This window comes from Mchenga conophoros, linkage group LG19 (assembly GCF_057382185.1).
Source record: "Mchenga conophoros isolate Kocher_MC1m ecotype Shallow Benthic linkage group LG19, M_conophoros_male_GT1.1, whole genome shotgun sequence".
NCBI classification, from domain to species: domain Eukaryota; kingdom Metazoa; phylum Chordata; class Actinopteri; order Cichliformes; family Cichlidae; genus Mchenga; species Mchenga conophoros.
Window position 1 is genome coordinate 15,158,443 of NC_140544.1, and position 14,068 is coordinate 15,172,510.

Here is a 14,068-nt window from a genome sequence, read left to right on the forward strand (position 1 = left end):
AATATTTATTTAACTTTTACATTTATTTTATTTACATGTAGCTTTTGTATCATATTATGTCCAGATAATTTTCAAGAACATAGGCGATGTGCAGAGCTGGAGTAAATGCAGAGTGATAGAGTTAATAGTGATAATGAGCCATACTGTGGAGATATGAGATTAAATCGGCATAAGTATTGAGTCTCTCCTTGTTTGCGATGGCGATGAACGGGTTGAAGTCAGGCAGTAGTCGCTGTGTGGACTAACAGGGAGCAGGTTGAAGAGGTGGAAATTCATTTCTTTCTCGTTACTCTTTTATTTTGAAAAGCACCGACCGGAAAAAAGTTCCCTTTACAGCTATTAGCTTGATGTTGTTTGGGTAGCACGGCTATTTTTTACTACAAGTGGAGATTCGTTATTAAAATGAAGAAATCTCACTGTTAGCTTGTCTCCGGAGCAGAGATGGCTACCGAACAGCAGCCTAACTGGGCGGATATTCTTAAGAGGAGGTTAGCAAACTCCAAAAGAGGTAAAACAATGTAAACTGTGTTTAGCTGGCTAACTTGAATGTACACTATCGATTTGTAATCAGTTAACTAATAAGAGTGTTCTTTTGCCGGATAGTTAATATTTAAGTTGGTTTTTATATTGTGTTTTTCTCCGGCAAAGACGAGAAGAGCGAAGAGGAAAATAAATCAGAAGAAACGGAGCTTTTCTCCAAATATTACACCGAGTGGAAAGGAGGAAGCAACAGCGGCAGCTCCTACAAGACCATCCCACGGTTCTACTACAGGGTATCAAATCAGTTCAATACATATGAAATCTGTAAAAGTCAAACAAAAACCTTAGTTTTGGAACTATTTTCTTTCCAATGTCTACATACGCCATCCAGAAGCAAACGTTACAGTTCACACACAGTTGTATTCAGACCTTTACATCCAGTCAATTTAATCATTTAATTAGTGGTAAGAGAGGAAAGTGTGATGCTAATTATTTAACTTGTGCGTAGTTGCTTGGACATGGCCACTAGATGTTGGGTTTCTTTCTGCAGCTGCCAGCAGAAGATGAAGTATTGCTTCAGAAATTAAGAGAGGAATCCAGAGCTGTCTTTCTCCAGAGGAAGAGCAGAGAGCTGCTTGATAATGAGGAACTGCAGGTAAAACGCACACAAATATATCATTGCTTCTTCTGCAGGTAAAGCAACACAAACTTTGTTTTTTCTTATGTTTCCTTTTATTTTCTGCAGAATTTGTGGTTTTTGCTCGATAAGCACCAGGTGCCTCCACTGACTGGAGAAGAGGCCATGATCAACTATGAAGCGTACCTGGAGGTGGGGGAAAAGGCTGGGAGCAAGTGCAAGTGAGTGATAACAAGTTCTCAACCCTAAAATTCATTTAAGTCTGTATTACACTGCTGGACGTATTCAGTCTAATTGTTAGATATTGATCACAGAGGATGTTGAATCAGTAAAAAGCATTTCCCTTAGGCTTGATCAACAGCATATCAAAACACCTATGGGAAATGTAGTTAGTAGTAGTAATAGTTAGTAGTCTATGCTCCCATCAAAGTTTAAGTCATGTGGGTCTAAGTGCACGCAGATTGTGCACGTATTATTAGGCAATTCTAGAGCTAATACATGTAAACAATCACTGACCCTCCAGGTATTTATCAGGCCCAAAACCCATGTAGGTGTCCCTCCAGGGTGTGCATCAGCCACTCTGGTCAATCTTGATAACCTTAACCCAATCACTGTTTCATTTAAATGTCTGCCCTATCAACTTTTGGTGCTACATTATATGTCTATCACGGTGTCCATGGGTAATTGGTCCTTAAGAAACAGCTACCTCATCTAACGAAGGCAGCAGGCATCCAAATTACTGAACTTGGGAAAATTTGTGATGAAAAATAAGAATACGGGACTCTTTCGAAGGAAGAGTGACCTTTAATGTGAGCGCGCTCAGAGCCTGAAGCAGAAAGATTGTGTTAAGTGAAAACAGATTTTGACGTGAAGCCATTAATATGTTTGAGTAAAGTTTTAATTGTTTTCTTTTCTTTCTTACTTTCAGAAAATTCTTCACAGCCAGAGTTTACGCCAAGCTGCTGCACAGTGACCCTTACGGGCGGATCTCCATCATGCAGTTCTTCAACTATGTCATGAGGAAAGGTTTGGACCTTTTTTCCTCTGCTTTGTTTCCACAGAGCCTCCTAAACAATATACCGTAAATTCTTTTCACCAACCACCTATCCAAGATGAGGATATAACACAAAATGCAATCAAACATCCATAGTACTAATGCTTGTTTCTGTTACTCTGTGCCATAGAAAATAAACTGGTGCAAATTTGCTATTGAAACTATGCTTTAAGTTACTGAAAGGAAAAAAAAAAGATTTTAGGTTTAGATTGTTTCTTTTGTGTTTTTCACCACTGTAACTATCCTGTTGCGGGCTCAGAAATACTACAATAATATTGCAAATTAAAAAGTTTTCACTTACCCTTCTGTTTTCTGTTCCTTCTCATCTACATCCAGTGTGGCTGCATCAGACCCGGATAGGCCTGAGTCTGTATGATGTGGCTGGACAGGGGTACCTCAGAGAGTCGGTAAGTTCAGCTCAAGTGACTTTAAAACAAAACAAAATAGTTTTATCTCAAGTGAAAATATAAATGCAGCAAAATGGTAATTCTTTTGATTCTTTGTAGGATCTAGAAAATTACATCCTGGAGCTGATCCCCACTCTGCCTCAGCTGGACGGCTTGGAGAAGTCCTTCTACTCTTTCTACGTCTGCACCGCTGTCCGCAAGTTCTTCTTCTTCCTCGACCCACTCCGAACAGGTGAGAGTAAACCCCATAAGAACGTGGCATATTACCATGCAAGTCAAGTCAAGTGGCTTTAATGTCATTTAAGCCATGTGCAGTGGTACAGTACACAACATTCCTCCAAGACCATGGTGCTACATATGACATATAACAGACACTTGCATGAACCAGGACAAGTGCTGAAAGATTATAGAGCAAGACAGAGTTGGTTTGCTAAACCTGAAATAAGGAAAACTCTGGATTTAAGTCTGAGTAACTCTCTGAGCCTAACCTGCTTGCTTGGCAGGATTTCTTTCTGCCTCCTCCCCTCCAGCTGTATCTGCAGCAGCTGACTCATTTCCTCCATTTATGCATCAGTGATTAATGTCTTTTGTTTAACATTTATAATCAATCTGTCATCTGGAAATGAAAAGAAAATATTATTATCTCCTCAGAATAAAATCTGTAGGCTGCTGTAACGCAGCCGTTAGGTTTGCAGTCAGTTTCCCTGCACTGAAACATTTGCCTTACATTACTGTAAAAAACAGTGTTTAAATAAAACTGCTCTGTGTGATGCTTTAGGTATGTAAAAGTCTGTGATCTGTCATTTGTCAGGGTGGGGTCACTGTCACAGTCACACTGAGAAGAAAATGCCTGTCACAGATGGAATTTTTATTTTATACCAGTCATCTTACAGCTCATTAATTATATAAGATCAGCTGAAGTTTAATCTCAGTTTAAAGTAAAAATTTGTTAACCCTAAATTTCTGAAACCAGAGCCTGATGGTCACTGTAAGGACTAACTTATTGCAGCTTTGCAGTTATTACAATAATAATTACAATACACAAGACATAAGGAAAAATAATCATTTTGATCTTTATATGGAGCTATTTGCCATGTTTCCTGTGTTTAGGTTGTGTTAGGAGTGTAGAAAAGGTTGATTTTGGTTATCACACATAATATTTGTGGCTTCACTTCTTCACTTCCTCCCACCATCGACTCACTTCAGTTTGCTTACCGGACTAATCGTTCCACAGACGATGCCATATCTCACCTGCTCCACACATCCCTGAGTCACCTGGACACTGGCAGAGGGAATTATGTTAGGATGCTGTTCGTGGACTACAGTTCAGCATTCAACACAATAATTCCCTCTAAGCTTTTCACCAAGTTGACGGATCTAGGACTCAGCTCATCACTGTGTCAGTGGATCCTCAACTTCCTCACAGACAGACCCCAATCAGTGAGGGTAGGAAAACAAGTCTCCCCCTCCATCTCACTCAGCACTGGAGTGCCTCAGGGCTGTGTTTTAAGCCCCCTGCTGTACTCACTGTACACTTATGACTGTGTTGCCACATCCGACACCACCTCCATTGTCAAGTTTGCTGACGACACTGCTGTTGTGGGCCTGATCTCCGACAACATCGAGACGGCCTACCTGGAGGAGATTAGGAACCTGGAGACCTGGTGCCAGGAGAATAACCTCCTCCTAAACATCAGCAAGACTAAGGAGCTGATCGTGGACTTCACTACAAAGCAGGCGAGGAATTACAAACCCCTCATCATCAGTGGCACGCCAGTGGAGAGAGTGGACAGTTTCCGATACCTGGGTGTCCACATCACTCAGGACCTGTCATGGTCCTGTCACATCAACACCCTGGTTAAGAAAGCCCGTCAGCGTCTCTTCTTCCTCAGAAGACTTAGAGACTTCCATCTGCCACTGAAGGTGCTCAAGAACTTCTACTCCTGCACCATCGAGAGCGTCCTGACGTCAAACATCTGCACCTGGTTTGGGAACAGCACCAAGCAGGACAGACGAGATCTGCAAAGGGTGGTGCGCTCGGCAGAACGCATCATTCAATCAGAGCTCCCTGACCTGCTGTCCATCTACACCAAGCGGTGCAAGTCCAAAGCTAGGAAGATTATGATGGACCTCTCCCATCCCAACAATGGACTCACTGTTGAGGTCTGGGAAGCGCTTCCGCTCCCTTAAGGCCAAAACAGAGAGAATGAGGAGGAGCTTCTTCCCCCAGGCTATTCGGGCCCTGAACCAGGTGTAGGACTGGACTCTCCCAAACACGTCACTATAAGACTGGACTCTCACACACGTCACCACACGCACCACCACACATTTCCTATAATTCCTATAATTTATAATCCTTATCTTTATAATCTCTTCTGCTATTTGCACATTCTTTACTGTAAATTCCTAAGTTAATTTGTAAATTTTTGTAGTAAATTGTAAATATTGTAAAACTTTTCTTCTGTCATTTAATGGTCGGGCATTGTACAGCTACAAGCATTTCACCCCCATGTCATACTGTGTATGGTTGTGTGTGTGTGACAAATAAAATTTGAATTTGAATTTGAATTTTTTGTGGAGGTGTTGGTTTTTTGGTTTGGTGGGTTTTTTGTTGTTGTTTTGTTTTAAGTTATCTTACTTTTCTCCAGGAAAGATTAAAATCCAAGACATCCTGGCCTGCAGTTTTCTGGATGACTTATTGGAGGTATTTTTTATTTATTTATTTTTCCTTGCTTGATCACACACAGTCTGTTATAGGATGCCAATAACAATAGGATGTTCACATTGAACCCTAAGCAACTCTTCCTCTTATTGATATCATCCTTTTTCTCCTTTCTCTGTCACCAGCTGAGAGACGAGGAGTTGTCTAAGGAGAGTCAGGACTCCAACTGGTTCTCGGCCCCGTCGGCTCTCCGAGTCTATGGTGAGATAACATCTGGACACATCTGCACAGCAGGATACCGGTGGTAATTGTATTCCTCTGTATTTAGAGGAATGTTGGTGAAAGGCCCAATTTTGGGTCAGTGAAGTTGGAGTGCTCTGTGTGGCATGTGTCTGTGTATCAGTGCCCTGTACTGTTGCTTACATCTGTGTTTTTAAATTGTGCAGGCCAGTACCTGAACCTGGATAAGGACCACAACGGCATGTTGAGCAAAGAGGAGCTTTCACGTTACGGCACGGCCACACTCACCTCTGTGTTTTTGGATAGAGTCTTTCAGGAGTGCCTTACCTACGAGGGTGAAATGGTACGGTCCATAACATTAACCGCTGGAGTATTGACTGCTGTGGCAGAGATGTTTTTGGTGGTGAGATCAGGTGACTGTGAGGACTTTCTCACACATCTTCAAGCAAACAGATTTAATCCTGAGCTGCTGACTGAGTGAACTCTGTGTGATCTCCTCAGGCAGCTAACACGCATGCACGTCTAAAAGCAGTCGCTATAAATCTACTATACTGGCCACGGCTCCCATGTTTAAATGCCTAACTTTACATTAAAATAAGCATATTTACAGCCTCTATAGGTCTGTAAATACTTTACAGGGATGATTAACGCTTTAAAACTTTGTACCTCTTTTCCTCATTACCTCAGTTGTTATAGAGCTGAAGATTCACTGCATCAAATTGAAGCTGGGCTTATTCACATGCTGTTTTTATTCTTTGGCTCTCGTTACTGAACTGGACCTATTTTGTGCTGTGGTTCCTTTTTGAATCATTTTAAATGCACTGATGAATAATTTGCCTCACTGTGCAGTTTACTGTATTAACAGACTATCCAAGTATTTTATTAGTTTGCTATTTAGCACTAATCAGCAAATATCTAACCAGACTGGCTAAGCAGTAGCTCATAACTTCACTCCACCCTCTTGTCCAAATATGGCTCCAAAAACCAACGTGTTACTTCCCAAAACATCATTCCTGTGGTTTAAATATTTCAATATTTGTCTGACATGAATGTTTCTCCTTCTCTTTTCCAGGACTATAAGACCTATTTAGACTTTGTTTTGGCTCTGGAGAACAGGAAGGAGCCAGCAGCTTTACAGTACATCTTTAAACTTTTGGACATGGAGAATCAAGGACACCTCAACGTCTTCTCCCTCAACTACTTCTTTAGGGTATCGGCTGCACACGCTTCCGTGAAACGAAATCAAAAGGATTGATTCAGCAGTTTGTTTGTTTTTTTTCATTCAGTCTTTCTTGATCATTTTTCAGCAGTTTTTTTTTTTCTCTTCAGGCCATTCAGGAACAGATCAAGCTGCACGGACAGGAGCCGGTCTCCTTCCAGGATGTAAAGGTACATACAGACAAACAGCACCTTATGTGGCCGTAATGGCCGTGGGCGATATTTTTGAACATTTAATTCTCTCTTTAGGATGAGATCTTTGACATGGTGAAGCCTAAAGACCCCTTCAAGATCACACTGCAGGACCTGGTGAACAGCTGTCAGGGCGACACAGTGGTCAGCATCCTGATTGACCTCAACGGTTTCTGGACCTATGAGAACAGAGAAGTGCTGGTCGCCAACGACAGTGACAGCGGCGGGGTTGGCGGGAGCAGCATGGCTGACTTTGACGATACATGAAGATGTTTCGGGGTTGAAACGTAAAGAGAATTTGATGTTTTACTCCCAAAAAATGGCAGGACATTGACCCTTCTCACCCGCACACATGTGAAGGCCTCGAAGGCTGGAAGACTCTGAAGGAAAAAGGAGGAATGTGCAAATGCTGATCTTTGTGTAAATACTGATCTTTTCTCCTACCTGTGAAATCTAGGTGGGTTTACTACGAAGGTAATTCAGTATAGCTTTCTTCATCTGGTCCTGTGAGGAAGCTGCTGCTTCTTCTTCCTCACAAAATTTAAAATGTTCAAATGGGAATAAAATTGAATAGGAGTAAATTTAAAAAATCAAAAGGAAATATTATAAAATGGTAAATAAGCACAGCTTTACTAACACCTGGTAATAATTTGTTCTCTTTAATTGACAGTTAATTTACATCGAGTAGCTTGTTTACATTTAATTTTGGCATCCTCCGTTAAAGACCTGCTGGCTCATTAAATTAGCTTCGTAGTAACTCCCTCTGATTTACATGTGGGCTCTTTTTTTGTTTTTACTGGATTTCCTTTGTACGTTTTGTGAAAAATGCTCCTTTAAATTTCTACTTTAAATTATGATTTTCTTTAGAACTAATGTTTTTGTAAATTTTTGTAAAATTAAACATTAAATGATAAATGGACCCCTTTTCCCTTCAGAACTGCCGTAATTCTCTGTGGTGTAGATTCAACAAGATGCTGGAAACATTCCATGCTGACATGACAGCATCACACAGTTGCTGCATATTTGTCGTGATGTTAACCATGAATTAATCACAATTTCTTTTTTTCAAAGCTGAGTTCAATGTTATTCGTCACACCCAGGCCTGATTACAAATTACCTGTTAATTTGACAAATATAACCTGTCTGACAAAATGAAGTATGGCTTTAGAGAAAATATTCTGTGGCCGGCCGAGACAAAAGAACTTTTACAGTCCTGTTACATCTGGTTTGCTGTAATTGATGAAACAAGAAAATCTTGAATGCTCAGCCATCAGTTCATGCTCTGAAGCTCAAGCGCACTCAGATTATGTGGCATGACAGTGATCTGAAACAGACCAACAAGCCCACCTCTGACTGACTCAAAAACCCAAAATAAGAAATATGGAGTGACCCAATCATAATCTGGGTTTAAATAAGAATGAGATTATTAGAGATTACCTTAAACAGGCTGTTTAAAAACCTTCTAATGTGTCTGAAATGCCAGTTACACGAACACTTGATTGCAGTTCTTGCCAAGAGTGGCAGAACTAGTGATCAGGTTTAGGTGACAATTACTTTTTCACACAGGGATAGTTTTTCACAGCACTGTCTATAAAAGAAGAAATAAGTCACACTGTACAATTTTCAAAACAAAACACCCTTTTGATTATTTAAAGATTTTATTTACACACAGAATATAGAAATATAAAGATTCATTAAAAGCTTCACTTTAAATCAGAAAATATTTTGCATATGTTACCCTGCTTTACATAGTGAAAAAACATCCTTTATACTTAGTGAAAGACATTTAACTGCAAAGTGTACACATCTTTTGCTATGATACGCTGGCATTTCATTGGAGTCTGCTTGTGGACCGATTCTGACTATAAGCGCTGCTACTCTGCAAACTGAGATCTGAAGCCTGCCATCACACGTCACAGCCAAAGAGAAGATTAAAACAATTTCTAAGAGGCTTAGACTGGCACAAGCAAGGACATTCAAAGATTGAAGTATACACGAGCCACTGTTCACACCAGCGTAGAGCATCAGTTAGTGCTAGAGTCAGATTTAACTGTCGGAAGGTTTTAGATTTTATGTAAAGAGGCTGTAAATAACATCAAAATAGAAACGCAGCTGATTACTGTGACATCTCAAGAAAGGGAAGCAGCTGACTTCATCTTTAAGCAGCACAGAAATAATGAATGAAACATTAGGGCATGGGGAAATGTAACACTCAAACAAGCTGTTCAGAAATTAATAAATGTGCATCAGGTCAATAAATAACTAAACATCACAGTTATGGAGGCCACAGGTGAAACATTGTGGACGATGGAGAGCTTAAATATATTAAAACACTTGTAAGTAGTAAAGATTTTTGGATGAAAGAAATTGGTTAGGTCCACGCAGGAGATTTGGACGATTTGTTCATAGCTGGGACCTGATTCTTTTTTAATTTAGCTTTTAGGCATTTAAATCTTTGTTGTCTTTAGCACACACCTCCAAGCCTGTGGTGCATGAGTTTCATGAACAATGTGACAGCAATGAGTAAAGAAAAGATGCAAGGAAGTAATTGGCAGGATCCAAAATGAGGCATTGTTAGACAGATGAGAAGAAGAAAATATATCTGTTTTACTCTAAGACATTGAAAATTCCACTTTTAAAAAACGTTTTTGCCCATGATGACCTGATTTGGGTTTTTCCATTTGGGTCCATAATCTGTCTGGCTATATGTGAACAGCGCAGGTGCCTCCTTAAAGGGCCAGTTTACCCCCAAATCATTTGGATTACTCCTCTGATCTGTCTGGCTTTTTATAAATTGCTCTGTTTAAGACTGTAGAAATGTCTTCCTTCTCTTTTATATAAAGAACTAAAACGACGCTCCTCTCATGATGATCAAATCACAAAAACATTAAAAACCCAGGATGAAATGCAAGCCGTTTCATTTAGGAACTCTTTTTCTTTGTACTTTCTACATTCGCCAGTGAAAATAACAGTGCAGCTGAGCTCAGCCAGCTTGGTACTGCTCAGCTGAGAGCATTTACATTTCACGCTATCTTGAGCCTCTGGTCACGGGTAACTGGAGAGTTATGGTTGGCGGTTCGGCAGTAACGTCAGAGAGGCAGACATCTTTGCATCAGATACCTCGAAAATTGGGCCTCTCACACCAAAACAACACAGGTGTGTAAACAGAGCTATGTGCACAAATTTGACGTTTTTTATTTTTACACCGAGCATCTTTTATGAATCAAAACACCGCGGCAGGAAAGATCAAGTATGAATAAGGTAAGCATGCAAAGGTGAAGGGTCACGATTCACTCATAAACATCTAAGAGACTGATTAACAGACTATATAACATGTACTGAAACGCTTTAGTCTTCATTTTGTAACTACTTCTAACCTTGAAAACCCAAAATATTAATACACAGTCCTATAAGAATAAGTTAATATATAAGGTCTATCGGTTTGTCTTCTATAAACATGTTAAGGCTTTTTCTGAAGCCTGACCAGAGATGACAGTGCAGCAAAGACAGGCTGAACTGGATAAGAGTGCAAAACTACTCAATCTCTTCATTGGCATATTAGTGAGGCAACAACTATAACATAACATGTTTCTGTTTAGCAGAGGGGGTAGGACCAACTCTCTTATTTTTGTCCAGTTCTGGATGGATTTTCACACCAGTCTGTAATTAATAATTGACTGTTGCCTTGAGGATCTACTTCATCATTTTAAAGTGAGCTGAACCTAGACCCTGTTTAACAGCCTAAGTACATATATCAGTCCCTGCCATACACAGATATACATTCACAAGTCAGGCTAGTGCAGCCATCTCCAGCCCTTTTTATGTTTCCCTGCACTCCAAGATCTTCCTTTATAAAATAAAATAAAAATGTAAAAAAATAACAAAACTATTAGTTTACATAGCTGGGTAGATTAACGGGTTGTCAGCTAACAGAAGTGTGTGTGTGTTTTGGAGGTTTCTGTCTGCCACCGTCACTCTTCAGGAGGGGAGAGGAGACGGGACTCTGTTGGGGTCTTGGTTGCTGAGAGGAGGCTCAGGCTCGAGCTCGAAGCTGATGTTAACAAAGGAGGCCGGAGACACCTCAGGCTGCTCCACCGTAGCCAGACGAGGAGCTGTGGGATCGCCCCGCTTGCCTCTCTGTTGCTCCCCAAACCGATGCTCCGCCTCCTCTGCCAGACGATTCTCCTCCTCCTCTTCCTCCTCCTGCAGGAAAGCAACAGTGAGCCAGATTAATGTTAATGTTTTTGCTCCTCCGTTTGAGTAAGCAGCTTTTAAGCTGTGACATGGTGTTGTACCTCTTTCTTTATACGGTAGTACTCATCTATGGCATACTGGTACTTAGGTGTAGTGATGCCAAAGAGAGAGGCCAGTTTCTCTCCCATGTAGTCACATACTGCAAAAAAAACAAAACAAAACCAAAAAACCCACAAATTAGAGACATCTTCTAAACACTTAAAAAAATGTTTAAAATACAATAATTATAAAACAATTTGTGAAATATGCATTTCATTTCAGGTTTTCTAAAGTATTTATAACATTTCTTGATATTCCCACTTCAAAAAGCTATTTTTAAAACTCCCTGAAAGGCTCTAAAGAGCCTTAATGTAGCGATGACACCAGGCAAACCTTCTAGCTTCCTTTTTTTACTTTTATTTAAATTTCTCTGGTATTAGAATGTATTTTCAACCTGCAACGGCTGGTGTTTTATGAGTAATTTTACAATGTAGAGTTTTACCTGATACAGTGGAGGTGGCCATCCTCCACATTTGGAACCAGAAGTAAGGACCCCAGGTCAGTTTGGACTAAAACGGGCAAGTGGACATGAGATATGATTAAAAAATAAATAAATCTCAAGAAGCATGTTGAAACATTTTAAAACTGCACGTATTATGTGTATCAGTGTTTCAGGTGCATCTTTTTCTTCTTGGACTATATTAGTATTCACAAGTCATAACAATCTGTACAGTATCTCATACTGGGCCTTCCAACTGAGTTCATCCTCTGACTGGAACAAACAATATTAGCTGAATTTCCCTTCAATATAAGCTCAACTTTCTTCCTCTTTTATATTTGGAAACACAAAGAAGTATAAAGAAACACTGCAGTTCCAAATGACTGAAACATAATATAGTTGCTCAGTTTTGTATCTTAACCTGCTGGTCTACTGTGTTCACCAGGAAGCTGTACACTTCAGCTGTGGGACTTAAAAACTCAAACTACGGGCTCAAAAATCCTTGAAAAACCTAATTGATTGTTGTTATTCGACTCTTGCTGTGCCAATAGCATACCGGGTCTACAGAAATAACTTCTTTCTTTGCAGTCTGCTCCTCTTCCTCCTCTTCATCAGTGCTGTACTCCTCCATGGTCTCTCCATTGGCAAAGTAAATGGTTCTGCGAGGAACCTTCACCTTCCTTGGCGTTCCCACGGGGTCCCCCATCTCCACAGTATCAAATTCTGCTTCCCCTCCTGTACTCTGGTGATAATTTGAAACTGTATGATATTTTTAATAAAACACATATATAAGTCAATAAAGAATTGATAGGCTGCCAAGGGATTCCCATGATGCATTGAGTTTTTCCTTTCCAGTCACCTTTCTCACTCACTATGTATTAATAGACCTCTCTGCATCGAATCATATCTGTTATTAACCTCTGTCTCTCTTCCACAGCATGTCTTTTATCCTGTCTTCCTTCTCTCACCCCAACCGGTCGCAGCAGATGGCCGCCCCTCCCTGAGCCTGGTTCTGCTGGAGGTTTCTTCCTGTTAAAAGGGAGTTTTTCCTTCCCACTGTCGCCAAAGTGCTTGCTCATAGGGGGTCATATGATTGTTGGGTTTTTCTCTGTATCTATGAAGCGCCTTGAGGCGACTTATGTTGTGATTTGGCGCTATATAAATAAAATTGAATTGAATTGAATAGAAGAATTTACAGAAGTAAAAGCTTTTATTAGAGTAGAAAATGCTCAATTTCAGGCCTAATGTAAAAAACAGGTAGCAGATCAGTTCATAAAGTAGGATTGAGGCCTGGAATTTGATTTAAAAGTAATTTATATAATTTTAAAATGTATTTTATATCCAACAGGTAGCCAGTGAAGGATGATAGTGATGTGACCATTTTGCTGCTAGTGGTACTGGTACATTTGGACTACCTCCAAATTCTTCAACTTGACCTCAAATCAACAGTTGAAATGTGGACAAAGATGGAGAATGACACCCAAACCACATATAAACTGGGTTCGGAATGGGAATAGCCCTCCCAAAGCTCTGACCTAAACTCCTTGAAACTTTGGGAACAATGTTTAAAAGCCAGGTCTGTGCCAAGAAACCAACCAATTTAAATGAACTCTACTAATTTTTCCAAGATGAGTGGTCAAATATCCAACAAATTATGCAAGAAGCTTGTTTATGACTAACAAAAGCATCTGGTCAAGGTGCAACTTACTAAGGGACATTTAACCAAACATTAGTGGGGATGTCATGATGCATGCTCAATCATCCAGGTAAGGAAATCCCAAAAAGCTGATTCTGTGATTCTGAGACTGAAGAAGTCACTTGGATGAGTATCGAAAACGATACGTCCAGATGAACAGAATCACATTTTTGGGATTAGTGGGGATGTATGTAAAAATATTGACAACAATATCAGTATCTTCTTTTCCTAAAATCCAGCACTCATCGGGCTTTAAATTGCTGTTTATATAAAACCCTTACAGGTACAAAAATAAAAGTGGTCTAATGTGTTTTTCTAAGAGCTGACTGCACACAAAATACAACTCGCGACATCAAAGTACTGGTTAGAGAGTTTAAGTGACTTCAGTTGCTTTGTTTTTGTTGCCCGTTAGCTTCGTTGCTAAGGAAGTAGTTAACTATTAATACTACAAATCTTTATATGAGCTGTCACATAAAGAGAAAATAGTAAACATTTTAATAGCATCAACTAACCTTTTCAGTTTCCATAGTTTGTCCCAATGTAACATTGACATTCGCCAAATACAACGACAAATCTGCCATTACACCTACTTACACCTCACCGTGTTTCTGAGGGCTACTTCCTATTATCGTCAGGAAGAACAAATTTCCTTTCTGATTGCTTCATAATAAATGTTTTACAACATTAAAGGTACATTTTAATTGTTCTTCTGCGTGATCAAATGGCACCGACAGTACTCAAAGAGCCAAA

General features: G+C 39.9%; 2 protein-coding genes across 3 annotated transcripts; one reads left to right on the forward strand and one right to left on the reverse strand.

Annotated features, from left to right (window-relative positions):
• Positions 1-229: 229 nt before the first annotated feature.
• Positions 230-7,809, forward strand: ppp2r3c (protein phosphatase 2, regulatory subunit B'', gamma). Its single transcript, XM_085256253.1, has 13 exons — positions 230-508; positions 649-773; positions 1,031-1,135; positions 1,226-1,338; positions 2,046-2,143; positions 2,508-2,578; positions 2,678-2,810; positions 5,227-5,282; positions 5,426-5,501; positions 5,687-5,823; positions 6,553-6,690; positions 6,810-6,869; positions 6,948-7,809. The coding sequence occupies exons 1-13, from the start codon at positions 442-444 to the stop codon at positions 7,155-7,157; spliced, it is 1,389 nt and encodes a 462-aa protein (XP_085112379.1). The 5' UTR covers positions 230-441; the 3' UTR covers positions 7,158-7,809.
• Positions 7,810-8,536: 727 nt separating this feature from the next.
• On the reverse strand, positions 8,537-13,949 carry fam177a1a (family with sequence similarity 177 member A1a). Of its 2 annotated transcripts, none has more exons than XM_085257689.1 (5): positions 13,831-13,949; positions 12,179-12,364; positions 11,626-11,692; positions 11,186-11,283; positions 8,537-11,093 (listed from the first exon to the last, which is right to left on the reverse strand). In XM_085257689.1, the coding sequence occupies exons 1-5, from the start codon at positions 13,897-13,899 to the stop codon at positions 10,869-10,871; spliced, it is 645 nt and encodes a 214-aa protein (XP_085113815.1). In that variant the 5' UTR covers positions 13,900-13,949; the 3' UTR covers positions 8,537-10,868. The 2 variants fall into 2 exon arrangements, with proteins under 2 accessions (XP_085113815.1, XP_085113816.1); XM_085257690.1 differs by having other exon boundaries at positions 12,179-12,381; positions 13,831-13,914.
• Between the last annotated feature and the right edge of the window lie 119 nt (positions 13,950-14,068).

Excerpts from the sequence above, each read along its gene's own strand:
- ppp2r3c (XM_085256253.1), top strand. The coding sequence starts at position 442 with ATGGCTACCGAACAGCAGCCTAACTGGGCGGATATTCTTAAGAGGAGG. Across the intron at positions 509-648 it reads GTTAGCAAACTCCAAAAGAG|ACGAGAAGAGCGAAGAGGAA; the intron begins GTAAAACAATGT and ends TCTCCGGCAAAG. Across the intron at positions 5,824-6,552 it reads TTACCTACGAGGGTGAAATG|GACTATAAGACCTATTTAGA; the intron begins GTACGGTCCATA and ends TCTCTTTTCCAG.
- fam177a1a (XM_085257689.1), bottom strand. The coding sequence starts at position 13,899 with ATGGCAGATTTGTCGTTGTATTTGGCGAATGTCAATGTTACATTGGGA. Across the intron at positions 11,693-12,178 it reads AAGTTATTTCTGTAGACCCG|TCCAAACTGACCTGGGGTCC; the intron begins GTATGCTATTGG and ends TGCCCGTTTTAG. Across the intron at positions 11,094-11,185 it reads ACTACCGTATAAAGAAAGAG|GAGGAGGAAGAGGAGGAGGA; the intron begins GTACAACACCAT and ends GCTTTCCTGCAG.